This window comes from Harmonia axyridis, chromosome 5 (assembly GCF_914767665.1).
Source record: "Harmonia axyridis chromosome 5, icHarAxyr1.1, whole genome shotgun sequence".
NCBI lineage: Eukaryota > Metazoa > Arthropoda > Insecta > Coleoptera > Coccinellidae > Harmonia > Harmonia axyridis.
In genome coordinates, this window is record NC_059505.1 from 29,377,169 (window position 1) to 29,390,936 (window position 13,768).

General features: G+C 36.1%; 1 protein-coding gene across 1 annotated transcript in view; it reads right to left on the reverse strand.

The window, feature by feature from the left end:
- LOC123681028 (glutamyl aminopeptidase-like) overlaps nt 1-11,256 on the reverse strand; it is a 41,703-nt gene extending 30,447 nt beyond the window's left edge. The window contains exons 1-2 of the mRNA XM_045619193.1: nt 11,101-11,256; nt 1,834-2,200 (exon numbers count right to left, since the gene is read on the reverse strand). Coding sequence (XP_045475149.1) covers nt 1,834-2,200; nt 11,101-11,164 — 431 coding nt within the window. The 5' untranslated portion in view covers nt 11,165-11,256. The remainder of the gene's footprint in view (nt 1-1,833; nt 2,201-11,100) is intronic.
- Nucleotides 11,257-13,768: the final 2,512 nt, after the last annotated feature.

A 13,768-nucleotide genomic window follows, 5' to 3' on the forward strand; every position in this document is an offset into this window, starting at 1 on the left:
GTCATAAATCAATGAAAACAATGGAAAAAATGAATGAATTGTGTTTCGAATTGCTTCTGCATCCACCGTATTCGCCAGATCTGGCCCCGACTTTTTTCTGTTTTCAGACCTCAAAAGAATGCTCGCTGGAAAGCAATTTAGCGACAATGAAAAAGTAATCGCCGAAACTGAGGCCTATTTTGAAGCGGAAGACAAATCGTATAACAAAAATGTTATCGAAAAGATGCAAGATCGCTATAATCGCTGTATCGCCTTTGAATAATAAAATCGAATTTTGCCAAACAATGTGTTTTACTATGGTAGTCCGGGGACTTTTCAATTGGCCTGTTATCTCGAAAAAACTGAAAATCGAGTTTTTCTTTTATTATGTATAACTCATTTGTTTGTGGAGAAAACTTCACGAAATTCGGTTTACTAACCATTATCTAACATAGAGATTCTAATGGTCTTCAGATTTTTTCTGTTTTTCATTTTTCCAGAAACAGGATAGTCAATTTTTCTTCCTATGGACGCCATATTGGTTCTCTTTATGAGGTGATAAAGAAAAAACATACGAATCCAACGATATATCACACGCTAAAAAATACCGAATCTAGCTACACAAATTTGAACTTCCGTTTAATTTTTTGTTTAAGTAGTAGGCTTGTACTAGAATTGTCACATAACGTGTTACTTTGTTCAGTTGTTGTGTGAAACCATCACTTGAGTTTTGTGAAAACCTGAATCCTGTTTGATAAGTAACGTCCTCCTCCTCCACAGTCCTTTCTCCTACGTAAGGAGATGGTGACGTCATGACGTTTGTTCGACTGTGATCGACCATTTGTCTCTATTCTGAGCGTTCTGGAACTCACTGCAATATGCGAGTCCTTGATCTTCGGTTTATCACATTGGTGCAAATCAAATGCGCTACTGTTAAATGTTGAGAAAACTGAATGAATATATTTCTCAAATAGGAATGTATATGGAAAAAGGCTTATTATCAGTTGTACTGGTAAACAAAAAAAAAATTTAAAAAAATTACTTCAAAGGACTCCATAAAATTTCTGTGTGTTCATTTGGATCATTTACTGGAATTGGATCATCATGCTGAGTCAGTCAGTATGAGGTTGAGTAGGTCCTTTTATGCGACCAATAGAATTAAGGCATTACTACCAATTGAATCTGTTATGAATTTTTATTATTGTTTAGTTCACAGTTTTCTAAATTATAATGTTTTATTGTGGGGAAATTCCAGTTCTGCTGAGAGGGTTTCCATAATGCAAAAGAGAATCATAAGAATGATATTTAATTTAAAACCTCTTGATTCATGTAGACCTGTATGTAGAATGCAAAAAATATGAACACTTCCCTGTTTGTACATTTTGAGGTGTTTAGTTTATATTAAAGAAACTGAGCAGTAAGTTGATTGTATATCTAGCTCTCATCATTATTCCACTTGGAATACTAGTACTTTGTGTATACCATATCACTCAACAACCAAGTTTGAGTCGAGCCCTATGTATCAAGCCATATTGTTATTTGATCACCTACCAGCTGGATTGAAATTATTGAACAGGAATCGATTCAAAATTGTTGTGAAACAAAATTTGTTGAGAGCAGGATATTATAGTGTGAAAGAATACTTCGATGATAAGTTTGTTTATAATTGAAATTGTAATTTTTAGTTTTTCTTTTGGACCTGTCTCATACATTTTGTAAATTATGTCATAAGGGATCAATAAACTGTTATTATTTTATTAAACATTATTCCTTAAGATGTTCCCTTTTCGAGATTTTTAACTGATTCAAAAAAAAAATCATCCGGTATAATAATGAACAAAAATAGATACTCACTCTTTCTCATTTTTGTGTGAATATGTTCCTTTGTTGAGCCCCATCTGATCACTCTGCAGCAACGAACCCTCGTACTTAAAGTAAAGTAGGTAATCTCCGGCCAATATGTTTTCTTCATTCTCGTAATAGATCCTGACGAGTTGATATTTCTTTTCAAGTTCAAAATTAACTTTCTTCAAGTCTCCAACAATTTTCGCTTCAATTATGTTCAGATCGCTGCAATGAAGATATATGGAGTGGACTGGACTTTGGACCCTTACGTTTATATAAACTTCACCTTTGAAGTAATCTTGGGAAAATATAGGTTGCAATTTAAGGGTGTACACGAGCGGTATGACTCCTTCAGGCAATCGATATTTTGTTGTGTCTGAAATTACAAATTCATTAGTGAATATTCGAAATGTAATGAAATACGAGTACGTTGTAAAAGATACGCATGTTTATTATTCCCAATTATTAAGTCCTATAATTTCTCTTCTTAAATGCATTCTCCAATTCAATTTCAAATGGAATTTTTGAGTGAACTTGGTGTTCTATCAATGTCCAGTAGATATAAATAGTACAGAATAATGAAGTATAAGTAAATTTGTATTTCCCATTCGCAGAATCTTCACATTCCTCTATCGACATACTTTTTATCTTCTAAAACTATTGTCCAGTAGACAAATATAAAAAAGGTGGATCTGCTGGAAAAAATTCCGAACTTAATGAAACTTCTACAGGTTGTACGGGGGTGTTGTAGGTTGACTCTGTCAAGTTATCCAACACGAGATCCTTGTGATAACTTGAGGAGGGCCGAAGAACCTCAACATTTCCTGACTTTTTTCAGTTTTTTGCTCATAACCTCTAAACTATGCAGTTTTCGACCAAAACGTTCAGTTTTAAAGTTGTGGAGCATTGAATTTCCTACAATTTTGCATCCACAAACTTTTTCGTAAACCTAATATCAGTTGAGATACAGTCGATCGAAATTATAGTCCAGTAGACAAAGCAAAAAATTGGGGGTATTGTGGGATGACTCTGTCTAGTTATCCAACTTGAGGGCCCTGTGCTAACTCGAGAAGGGCCGAAGAACGCCCATAAGACATAACTACGAGCCAAATTATAAACCAATGCAAAAACAGGAAAATATCTGGAGAAGTTCTGGGGATAACATTGATCAACTTATCAAGGCTGCGGAATATACAGCGTCTGAAAATTCGACTCAGCGTACATTACTTCTTGCGCTTATCGTCACTCCATTCACTGATGTAGAATGGCCACAAGAGAGAATAATGAAATGTAGTAAATCAGAAATCTGGAAATTATCGGAATTATTAGTGAGAAGGAATACACGTTAAATTCAAAAGAGCGGTCGAGACTTGTGTAAACTGATCTTATCTTTGGAAGTAGGATATATTCTTTATCGATTATTGCTTTTCTTAGTTATCGCCTCAAGACGTCTCGACACCACGATGGTGAAATCGATATGTTTTTTAGGGATAAGAAAAATAATTTAGGTACGGGGAAATATTGCTTAAAAGAGATAGGTCAGAAATAGAAAAACAGGGATTTTTTGGGATAAAGTTCTAAAATTTGTTTTGGTATGAATTAGATTAGCTAGGAGTGCGCGAATCGAGAGTGAAGTTATCAAAAAGGAATTACACGTTTCGAGTGAAAGGTTTAAAAATCAAAACTAGCTATAGGCAGGGCCTATTTACTCACTGAGCACCGCGGGATAAGGGCAAGTTAACAATCTTTTGGCTATTTAATTTTTATTTATTTTTTTTTATGTGAAATTAATACTTTTTCGATGAAGATAAGTTTATTTGAGTAGTCCCGATTCTCCCAGATTAATGGTTGAGTAGACCATTTTGGTTATTTTTTTTGTTTTGTATGCATAATATAATAGATTATTTGAGACTTTTTTTTTAAGTTTTGGCAGTTGAGTCAAATATATAAAAATTTCGTGGATATTGTAATTTTGTTTTTTTTTTCTCTTTATTTTATTTAATTTTAAAATTTTAATCGACTTTCATTAGCCCAGAAATTAAATCCTCTCCCTAGGGAAAGAAAGTCAACTAAAATAACCTATCCATAAAAGCGACAGCCCGAACTCACACATAACATCTTTGAAAATTTACATAATTATTCATTCTCCGAGACCTCTGGAAAGCCGCTCTTCCAGGGGTTGAAAGAACATCTCAACCGGATACAAGTGAACGTTGGTCAACATTCTCTGACCAACCCGTTCATGACAGAAAGACCAGCTGAGCGCAAGAAGTGTACGCCAAGCAGAATATTCAGACGCAGCAATATAGTACATCGAGTAATATCCAAGTCCAGAAAAATGAACGGTCTTGCAGATTCAATCAAAAAGTTGAATTCATACTCTCCAGCATGCTTTGACCGACGGATATAATATCATAGATAGACTTTGTATGTCTTAAACTCATCCTAGTGTAGATTTGATTTCAGTTGGTAATATTGACATAGAATGCCATTATTATCAGCGGTCTGTGATGTCGACGCAGCTTTGTGACATCCTCCATTCTTATGAATTGCTTACACATATTCCACGGATTTTTCCAGAATATTAATATAGGGATTAATTCTATCAGTTATTATTATCAATAAAATATAACAACTTGTGCTAATACCCAAGATTTTAATACCTTGTTATAGGCAGAACATGAAAAACTGACTAGACCACGGAAGGCTAGAAACCACAGAACGTCCTGTCTGTAGTGACATGTTTACATTACCGATTAAAGAAGAAGAATTAACAATATGCAGCCGTAAATTGGAATCAGCCATATTATAATCATGGTATGCTTCATATGAATATGGGTCAACTAACAAAGGTAATTGCATCGAAAATAGGATACGCAAATAATTAATAATCCACTAAATACATGCACGATTTGAGCTATATACCTAGAGAGTGTCATCAGCGAAATACTAACCTGAATTAACGTTGATACGACTTTCATATAAATGGATTTATTCAGATTAATAGTATTGTAATTGGCCTTCATTACTCGTAAATATAGATTGTTTGGATTAAGATAAATTTATGGTTATATCCGATGGTTTATACATATTCTTTTATTAGGCACTCATTGGATTAATTTGAATAATTGAAAATTATACATAGAATTACAGAACTATTCCCTGATTTCGTTATTTTTCAATGCAAATAATATCGATGAGGTCATACTAAACTTGTTTCCCTTACACTTAAATGAAGGGAAATGCAGCCAGCTTGCTATTAAAATATGTCATAGTGGAAAGCTCCTGCCTGGTACTGGGTGGAAAATATGAGGATAATGCATCAATTAAAGCAAAGCAGTTGACAAAAATGAAATTTTAAATTATCGCCCCATTAGTTTAATCAATAATTTCGCAAAAATTACTGAAGAATGTCTAAAAACACGCTCAATAAACTTTCTAAATAACAAAAAAATATTAAGTGAATATCAATTTGGGTTCTGAGGAGGTAAAAGCACATCAGATGCCACGATGAGATTACAAAGTTTCAAACAATCTTGATAGCAATAAAAAATGTAACGCAATATTTTTGAATTTGGCAAAGGCAGAGGCCTTCGACACGGTAGACCATGAAAAATTACTACAAATGTTGGAGCGATATGGAGTTCGTGGTACTGTGTTGAGTCTTTTCAAAAACTATCTAAATGACCGCTCAAAAAATGTAAAAATCAATGGATGTCTAAGTGATCCGCAACTGTTGAGAATGGTTGTGCCTCAGGGGACAGTTCTGGGGCCTATACTCTTCTCCATTTATATGAATTCTCTCTTAACACTTGACATAGATAGGAAAGTATTATCATATGCTGATGATACTCTTGCCATATTTAGTAGATATGATTGGGAAGTTACTGAAGAAAGGGTTCAAGAAGGTATGAGTATAATGGGGATGAATTCTAGATGGATCAGACAGTGGTTCTGGCATAAGGGTAAAGGAGTTTAAATTAAAGCTTTCTATGTCCTTGGTTCATGAACTGACTTGCAGAATCTGAATATCTGCCCAAGAGTGTCAAAATAGGAAACTCAAAGGGGTGCATATATCGACCATAATGTACAGTCAACCTATGCTGAGAACCTAGGAATCATAAAGCCAGAGCTCCCTGTTGGCTTTTCCTATACAGCAGATGCAAGAGCTTGCCTCTTCTGTGGGATGCTCTGGTATTGAGGGCAATAAAAAAGCCGATAAACTTGAAAAAAGGTATTAAGAATATCAAGGGTAATAGCTTTCAGACCCGAACCTTTATTCGGGCTCGGAAAATAACTTTACAGATATCCGATCCGCCAGTGGGAATTGAAAGAAAAGAGACTCAGACATGTACAAGCAAAAAGATTCCTGAAATTTTGGCCGTCCTATACCAAGAAGTTTCTCCAGCTGGCACTCCAGGCAGATGTATTCTGCAGGCTCCGAAAATCGGAGGAAGGAACAGTTGAACACTTGCTATAACTATAACACGTCTAGAACTAGCTGATCTGATAATCATGCACTTGGGCAGGTCAGTACTCACAATCCTATGGCTGAGGCTCTTAAGGATTTTATTAGATTTGACAGCACTATACATGATCTCCTAAGGTCAGAATCTGACGGTCAGATTGAGCAGGGTATTGAACAAAAGACCAAAAAAGATGGCCATTCTAAAAGGCTGAGCACTAGCCACTAGAGAATTGACCCCTTTCAATAAATCTTATATAATTTATCCAGATATTCAGCAGTTATATCCCGAGCGTTTTCCAAATACTCGAATATTCGAATATGGCAAGCACGAGGGGTATATGAAGGACAATTTCCCGAAAACAATTCAACTCAATTTTGATTGTTCGGATAGTAACTTAATTGTAATTTAAATAAATAAAATATTTTTGCCAATCATCACAAATGTTTTCGATGGTATTCGATTATACACCAATTCTCGAGACGTAGTTCGCAAAACATCTCGAGAACGCAGCTCGAGTGGTGTTTCCGTTCTACGTCGAGTAAAGAGGTTCCTATAATCGAAATATTATATTGTCTATGCTCGAGTGGTATTCGTTACGATTATATAACAAATAATTTCAATAACTATAACCAATAACGTCGACAAGGGTGTATCCACTTATCAGTATCACAAGCAGGACCGCCGACAGTACCGGCAAACCGGACATTTTGCCGGAGCGCCAAATTTTAGGGGAGCAGTTAATAAAAAAAGACATATTTTTTGATACAAAAATGTTCTCTTAGTGAAATTTGTAGTAAAATGATAAAATCAGCAAGAGCTAATTTTTTCAAATAGAATAGGCGCTCTCAACAATAGTTATGAAAATACAAATAGGTACCAAAATGCATTTTTCAGAACTACGTCGTTTTTTTACTAAAGACTTATAGAACGTCGTTCTTTCAAACAATGCAGGACGTTATTTGATGAAATCGACAAAACGTCCTTCGACAAGTTGATTTCAAGTTGAAAAATGAAAGTTGAAACGATGCCTAAGGGAAATAACAGAGGCTCCTTGAAAGATAATTAAGATAAATTCGGCAAATCGAGGCGGCGAAATTTTATTTTGCCGAGGCGCCAAAATGTCTGGCGGCGGCCCTGATCACAAGTGCATAGACAATATTCGATTATACACCGATTCTCGAGACCTAGTTAGCGAAACATCACGAGAGCGCAACTCGAAAGTTCGTATAATCGAGATATGTTGTCTATGCTCGAGTTGGTATTCGTTATGATTATATAACGAATAATTTCAATAACTATAACCAAAGGACTGCATTTTGATAATTCAATGACATTTCACTGAGCTTGACTTTTAATTTTTTGTGATCCCAATTGACAGAAAACGAAACACAAAAACGATTATACCACGTCGTCAAGGTGTTTATTCACTAATCAATAGGTCGTCACTATGAGAAATTTACGGATTCTATTGGTTCATCAAAACATGAGTTATTTAATCACTTAATCACTATTACAGGTCTCGTGATGTTCCCATTGAGGATTGAATTTGGGACATCCTGTACTATTATTCAAAATCCAAACTGAAGAGCTATAGAACCGCATAGAGTCAATATCCCTATTGAGAGTAAAATGTCAGATCTTGTTTCAGTTGAACCATTCAGCTTCACGCAGAAGTGAATATCCACAGAATATGATATCCAAATATTCAATTCGCGTACCAAACCTAATTAATCGAAAACCGTTTGCAGCGCAATATATTTCGTTTTAGGAACACAGCGTTGAAGTGAATACGAAATCATGAATACGAGTAGCCTTTCACAAATCGAACAAGGAACTGAAATGATGCCTTGCTGAAGAAAATTAATTAGTAACCGCTAATTTCATAGGAATGTGACACTGTGCGGATAGTTTGGAATTAATTCTGGATGAAATTATCTTCAAGGAACAGATAGAGAACTTAACATCTCAATCATATTCCTTTCATACCTACTACATATATTATTCCCCTTGGAGTTCATACTTGTGATCTTGGTAGAACTAGATCGACAGAATGGCTTTCGGGAGTTCAAATTGAATACCACTTGATGTGATAATTAATCGGGAAAACGTGAAATTATTTACCTTCCATTCAATAGTTAGAGAAGTTCTGGAAGGTAACTCCGTTTTCACCTCATCTTCGAAAGAGCTGCCGGAGAAACTGTTGAAAAGTATTTAGAAGTCCTCTGAAAACGTAAAAACGTTTTAGGAGCACTGCACTGCACTAAATTAACTTCAGATGAAGTTAATTTATGTATTTAATGACTCTTTTCAAAAAAAAAAAACTTGAACACTCATTAACGCACCACTAAAGATCAAGCAAAAGTTTTAAGACACATTTTCCTGAAAACTACTTCCGATTTGCACCTTTTTTTTAACAGGTTATTTTCTGTCGAACGTTAGTGTGCAAACCGCATCCGCATAAAAACTTCTATTTTACAAATACATACTAAGTATCGCAAAGGGGAGCCGGAAGAAGAAGAATATCATGGCTGCGTAACCTGAGAACTTGGTTTGGGAAAAGCTCAGCACAACTGTTTCGAGCTGTTACCAATAAAATTATGTTTGCCAATATGATTGCCGACATTCGAAGCTGAAAGGTACTTGAAGAAGAAGAGAAGGTGTCGCAATTATAGCCTGCTCTCTTCAAAAACTTGTAGCACTCTGTAGAGTGTAACAGTTACATTAGTAAGTTGAAATTAAACTTACACTTTCACGTTATAGTTTTTCAACATCTTAATTTCTGATTCAATTCATTATCTAGAAAAAATGTACAGGGTGTTTTACCAGATAGTTTAGGTGTACAACTTTGCTTCCGCCGTTATGCAATAGATGGCCGTAGCGGTAGTCGAAATAAATAGATCGTAAATGTAATTCAATAAGCTTAGGAATTTGTAAACATAACGCCTTCGAAATTTTAGTCGATTTGTGTCAGCATTATAAAGTTATTCTCTATTAAACATGTCAGCTTGAGAGCCAAATTCTCGTCATTTGCGTGAGGTTTTAATTTTCTGCTTTAATATAAAATCAAAATGCTCTCAAAAATCCATGGTGAGGCCGCTATTAGTGAAAGAACGTGCCGAGAGTGGTTTCGACGCTTCAAGAACGGTGATTTTGACGTCGATGACCAGCGGTGGAAAAGATAAGGTTTTCGAAGATTCAGTATTGGAGGCATTACTTGATCAAGACTCGTGTCAAACGCCATAAGAATTGGCAGGATCATTGGAAGTGACACAACAAGCTATTTCAAAACTCCTGAAAGTCATGGGAATGATTCAGAAACAAGGAAATTGGGTGTCTTACTAGTTAAAGTCGAGAGATGTTGAACGGCGTTTTTTTGCTTGTGAATAGCTGCTTGTATGACCAAGACGGAAAGGATTTCTGTATCGCATCGTGACTGCAGACGAAAAATTGATTTATTACGATAATCTCAAGCGCAGAAAATCATGGGGATATCCCGATCATGCTTCCATGTCGACGACCATACCGAATATTCACAGCTTCGAGGTCATGCTCAGTATTTGGTGGGACCAGCTCGGCGTAGTGTATTATTTGTTGTTGAAACAATCCCAAGCGATCGTTATCGAATGCAATTAATGCGCTTGAGCCGAGCATTGAAAGGCAAATTGCCGCAATACAACGAGAGACTTGATAAAGTCATGAGCATGACAATGATCGACCCCATGCTGCGAAAGTGGTCAAGACATACTTGGAAACGTTGAAATGGAAAGTCTGTATTCTGCAGACGTTGCTCCCTCGGACTATCACTTGTTTCGAGCAAAGGCACACGGCCTGGCTGACCACCCCTGGTCTTATGAAGGAGTAAAAAATTGGACCGATTCGTGGATCTCTTCAAAAGATGACCAGTTTTTTCAACGCAGGATTCGTACGTTGCCCGAAAGATGGAAGAAAGTAGTGGCCAGCGATGGACAGTACTTTGAATGTATATCCAGTTTTTCACAATAAAGCCTCGAATTTCAGAAAAACGGCGAAATAAAAGTTGTACACCTATGTAGCATACCTACTTTTTTTCTCAGTCAGGACCTGCATTGTTGACAAATCAGTGAAAGTGAATATTGGACTTTCTTGTATACTCATTTCCTGAAATTTTCATTCATGTTCATTAATCTGTTGAACGAATATATTTCACACACTCAGTAGATTGTCCTGCATCTGCACTGAAAGCTTGTACAGTTATTCGCGAAACATCTTGTATATCAAATAATCACCCGAATGTTCATCAAAATTATATAAAACAACTGACAACAATGACATCATAATAAATCACATCTCATATTTCCCGTAATTGTTACAGTTAAGTAGTCCCCAATGGCGCAATAGGTACCTATATCAATAAACAAGCGCTAAAAATCTCCTGACGCAAAGTCAGTGCTACGTATTTTCATGTGAAAAATTGTTTTGAAATATCACAAGTTCTCCATTCATCGTTATCTCATTCGGGAATGGGCATCACTAGAAAAATACGTAGTAATATGTCAAAAGTCACATGTCCTGACCACTTCATTCAGATTAAAAGAAACACATAGTTTTCAAGAGTAAAGAACACAACTCCATCTGAATTAAAATGGCTTTTCTCATTTATATATGTAGTTTGGTATTCTTGGCGGTCCAAAGAAGAAATTTAGCTGTATAAACCAACTGCGCTTATTTTATCATTATCGTTGTCATGAAAGAATCGTTTGTTACCGATGAGGTCATTTTATAATACCGACACGTGCAACAATCGTTGATTTATATTAAATAAACTTACCGTTTGCACCGGCCACGAGTGTACCAGCCACGAATAAAAGCAGAAACGTGCGTAAAATATTCATATCTTTGTTCACGATGAACTTAAACAGAATGTCGATCAGTGGAGTCGCATCATCGTATTTTGATAAATAAGTTGTTATCAATATGAATTCAACCTTACATAAATTGTGTGAATCTTATTTCAAACATTGGTGATTAGCGTTCGTCAATTTCTCAGAATTTGGTTCTAAAATTTTACGTGGGGCGTTCCAAACAGAAAATTCTGTTATCTGGTGCCGGAAGTGAAAGATTTATGTACCTAGAAATTTGTTTGACATTGTAATATTTATGAATGGGAACAATCCGATATTCCAATAGTGATTCATTGTTTTTATCAGTGTTTCTCTCATGAATTGTTCAAATTTTTATTTGCGAATGCAAAGTACAGAAAAGAGATAATACAAACTGATAGATATTTCTCGTTCAATTGTTTGAGCATGGCTTTTATCATAGAGATATATTGTGAATGGAAAAAAACACAATGTTGTCAATTTTTTGTTTATATTCTATCGTTTGCTACTATTTTGAAAAAAGCACGCTATTCAAATTAAAAATTGAATTAGTTACTCTGAATTATGGATTTTTTCATGGCTATAACAAAATTCATATAAAGTGTGTGAAAATATATATTTCGAGGTCTGAAGTCAATATTTTTGATTGAATTCATTATCTTCAGAAAATTATTTACAGGGTGTTTTACAATATGTAACATTTTTTTTTCCTAGTCAGGACCTGCTTTGTCGACAAGTCACTGAAATTGAATATTGGACTTTCTTCTCTAAGTACTCATTTCTTGAAATTTCCATTCATTTTTCGATAAAATACATAAAACATCCAGAATCTCTTGAACGGATATATACTAACTAACAAAGAAACTGCAACATTCAGAAGGAGCTGTTGAGTTTTTTTCGGTTAAACATAAATAGAAGAATAGAGAAACAAACGAAGGGTTTACAATTTGTTTTAATAAATTTGCTAATAATGTGTTTGTCCACCGCGATTATCTATACAATCCCCAACACGTTTCGTCATTGATGCAATAAGATGGTCTATTTCTGCTTGAGGTATACTATCCCAAGCTACCTGTGCTTCTTGTCTCAGAGCCGCCAAAGTCCGTGGGGGCTGAGGTAAATTTCCAAGCCTTCTACCTATGATGTCCCAAACATGCTCTATGGGCGAAAGATCAGGGGATCTGGTCGGCCATTGCTATAGATTCACATGGGTCGCTCAGAAAAATTTCAAACTAACTCTGGCAACATGCTGAACTATTGGATTCTCGAGCAGGATACGGTAAGGGAGAACAAATGGCTCCACTATTTCTTGAAGGTAACGCAGCGCTGTCATATACATCGAATGAAGACTAAAGGTGACCTACTTGCATGAGCAAAAGCACCACATACCATAACGCCTACCATCCGGTGTACATGATGCTCAACATCAAGCTGAGGTTCACGTCTTTTTCCCTGACGTCGTCTAACCCTTCTTCGGCCATCGAGATTCATCAGAAAAGACGACCTGACGCCATTCCACATTCCAATGTTGACGTTCTCTGCACCACTGTAATCCTTGCCGGCGATGCTCAACCGTCAGAGGTAACACAAGATGAGTTCGATAATGCTGTTGTCCAAAAGACCTTATCCTGCGGTAAACCGTTCGGACAGTTAAACTCATCAGCCAAAGATCCGGTCGCAAATCGGTCTCTAATGGCCATAAGTCTTAGAGGTCGATCTCGAACTTCATTTGTGCCCCTTCGACGTTCGGTGCCTAGGTACTCTTCTTCGATTCTGGGTATTATCAAACCACGCTTGACAACATCTCAGTAGTTGGATTTCTATTCGTACGGTTAGCGATTTCTCGAAATGACAACCCCGCCTCCTGTAGAGCAATAATTGGACCTCTTTCAAATTCTATTAGCTGGCGATAAATTCCGAGTACACGTGCTCTAGGCATTTTAACAACAACGAAACATCAACTTTGGATCTCCTTGAACAGATGGTTTGTTGTTAAATTTAAAACATTTGCAAAAAACGACTACAATATTTAAGTAACAAAAATTGCTTACATAAAAAAACCTTCCCCATTTTTTTTCTCATAACACATAACACATTCACAGTTGTACAATAAATTTTGTTTGTATTTCGTGTAAAAAATTCTTATCATCATGGCACATTCGATGGAATATTTCTTTCTCATGTGCCACTGAAAAACAGCTCATTTTACGCACTTAATACAAGCCCGGATGTTTAGTCGTTTTTTTCCTTATATCGATGACGCAGATATTCGAAATCCATTGTAGCTTTCCCTTCTCTTCTTCCTACGCATCTGTTCCGATCTTCCAATCGACTACCCCCAACGTCTCATAACAACCTTGATTTTCATCTACCTATCATTACACATCCAATCTACTTTATGCTCGCCGTTTCATTAGAATATCTAGTCCAGCGATTGACGTGCAATTCAATTTGAATTTGCAGGGGTTAGGATCATTAGCATCGGATTACAACGAACTGGTTAATTTATTGGAAAATAATTGGGAATAATGAATGACGTTCCAAATAGGTCACAAGGGTCATTAGCAAGGACTTGAGACCATGTTTAGTCGCACAACAGGTATTTCGCAAATGAGG